We start from the raw sequence: 2,001 nt of genomic DNA, 5'->3' as shown, positions 1-2,001 counted from the left end.
TACCTGCCAAAACAAGGAGAAGAGAGGAGTTACAGTACCACCCACCTGTTTTAAAATAGCCCCCAGCGTTTCGCTAAATGTCACATCCAATGCCATATTCAACACATCAGTCTGGTTTTTAATAAAAAGACAAAGCAGAAGACTGCCTCTCATTATCTCTGTTAAGATTTTCTCACTTTTAAATGTGGAATTGAAGCCTTTCTGATTCTGCTTATATCTATATGACTTTTTTTCTGTTTGACTTCACTAAATAAAGATGGACGAGACCCTCTGAAAGCCTGAATTGCTGTTTATCTGTATAGATTTCTCAGTAATTGTGGATATTCTTATGATACTGAGCGCAGCAGGTTTTGTGGTTTTCTCTGCCAAATACTTTTGATGGAGTAATGTCAGGTCTGTTTTCCTGTGCTGTACACTGGCTACGTCAGTGCAGGCTCTTACTTTGAAATCTGAGTCTGGAATCCTTCGATCTTGGTGCGTGTGTTGGTCAGCAGCTCAAACACTTTCTCCTGGTGGACACGAAGGAAGATTTAAAATGCAGCTGGATAAATTTCACCCTAAAGATAGACTCCACATGCGATTGTTTACTAACCTGGACAGCCACTCCGAAATTGTTCCCATCCTCAATTTTAGGAATCTGGAGTTGCACCCACATTGACACCTTCCAGGAAAATAACAAGAAAAAACCCCCACTAGTATAATATACAAGACTTTTTATCACATTAATATTTTCTGCACATAAAACCCAACGCATTTCTCTCCACATAAAGTTCTGAGACTGACCGTGTTGAGCTTCTCCTTCAGTGTCTGGATCTCAGTTTTGACCTTCGGCAGGAGGCTCTCCACCTTCTCATTGGTGCAGATGGGACCACATGGAGGGCCTGGAGGACAGAGGATAGCACTCCTTCACTTAGTGAGCTGCAGATTTGCTTTTCTAATATAGAAAAAGTTCCTTATGCCCTTGCTTTCTTCCAGTTAGCTAATCCATGTGTAAACGGTGTTTAAACTTTGTGTCGTCAGCTCATGAGCCACAGTAGACTCATCAGTTTGTTACAAAGGAGCCAGAAAAGCAGTGATGTGTTTCATACATGGGTTTGGAGCCTTTCTTCCTGCAGTATTTATTGTCCTTATTTACAGGAATACGGTTACTGCTAAACGAATGCATCTTTCTTTCCATTTTCCCCCATTTACCTGCGTCTTCATCCTCTTTATCACTGTCCTTGTCTTTCTTCCCCTCCTTAGCCTCCTTCTGTAAAATAAGAATAGAAGGCATCGGGTCAGAGTTTTTGCTGATGATTAATCTCCAAGACAGCTAGGCTGCACGCCTTTTTCTTTTCTGGCTTTTCAACCTTGGGATCTCTGTTGGATTCTTTTTCTTTGCTTAAGACATGTAACCCAGTTGCAGCAATCTATGCCCCTTGATATTCTAAGGAGACTCCAGCAGCTCCCGAAAGTTGTGCAACCACCCCAAATATTCTCCTAACCCTCGTTAAAAAAAACCCAGTGGCATTAGCTACACGGCTCTCTGCCCTCCTCTAAATCCCTGCATGAGTATTAGTTCAAGACACACAGCCTTTGTATGGTTTATAAAAATCTGAAATTCACAGCCGACTGAAGTAACATAAAAGACCCGCTCGCTGCCAGTTTGTAAAACAGCCCTTGTAAATTGCACTGTGATTGGTTGTCATGGTAACTGGGGACTCAGCATTGTGTCTTTATATAATGAAACACTAAATATAAACCCTGAGCCGAGGACCCCAGTTGAGAGGAGGCTCTATGAAGAAATTCAAAGGTTAGACAAATAAAACACAGATGTGAGGCTCCTCGATATGAAAGCCATTACATCTGGGTAATGGAAAAACAGCCGTCCTTCATAAATCACCCCGAATGCTCCTTTATTGGATTTATATCACAGTTTTAAAGAACAGTCTTCTGGGATGGAGTCCCCACCTGCTCTTTTTTCTTGCGCTTGGCCTCCTCTTTCGCCGGATCGGGTATCGG

General features: G+C 42.2%; 1 protein-coding gene across 1 annotated transcript; it reads right to left on the bottom strand.

Annotated features, from left to right (window-relative positions):
* Positions 1–30: 30 nt before the first annotated feature.
* LOC102308718 (proteasome activator complex subunit 1-like) lies at positions 31–1,998 on the bottom strand (the record flags this gene model as incomplete). The annotated part of the gene is made up of 5 exons (XM_005953550.2): positions 31–509; positions 593–661; positions 784–881; positions 1,192–1,249; positions 1,951–1,998. Coding segments are annotated over 5 exons (345 nt in total), but the record flags the coding sequence as incomplete, so codon positions are not given.
* Between the last annotated feature and the right edge of the window lie 3 nt (positions 1,999–2,001).

Source organism: Haplochromis burtoni, unplaced genomic scaffold (assembly GCF_018398535.1).
Source record: "Haplochromis burtoni strain Fernald_Lab_line unplaced genomic scaffold, NCSU_Asbu1 Contig_5213, whole genome shotgun sequence".
Taxonomy (NCBI): Eukaryota; Metazoa; Chordata; class Actinopteri; order Cichliformes; family Cichlidae; genus Haplochromis; species Haplochromis burtoni.
Note: the sequence above shows the minus strand (reverse complement) of the source record. Positions and strands in the feature narration are given on the sequence as shown.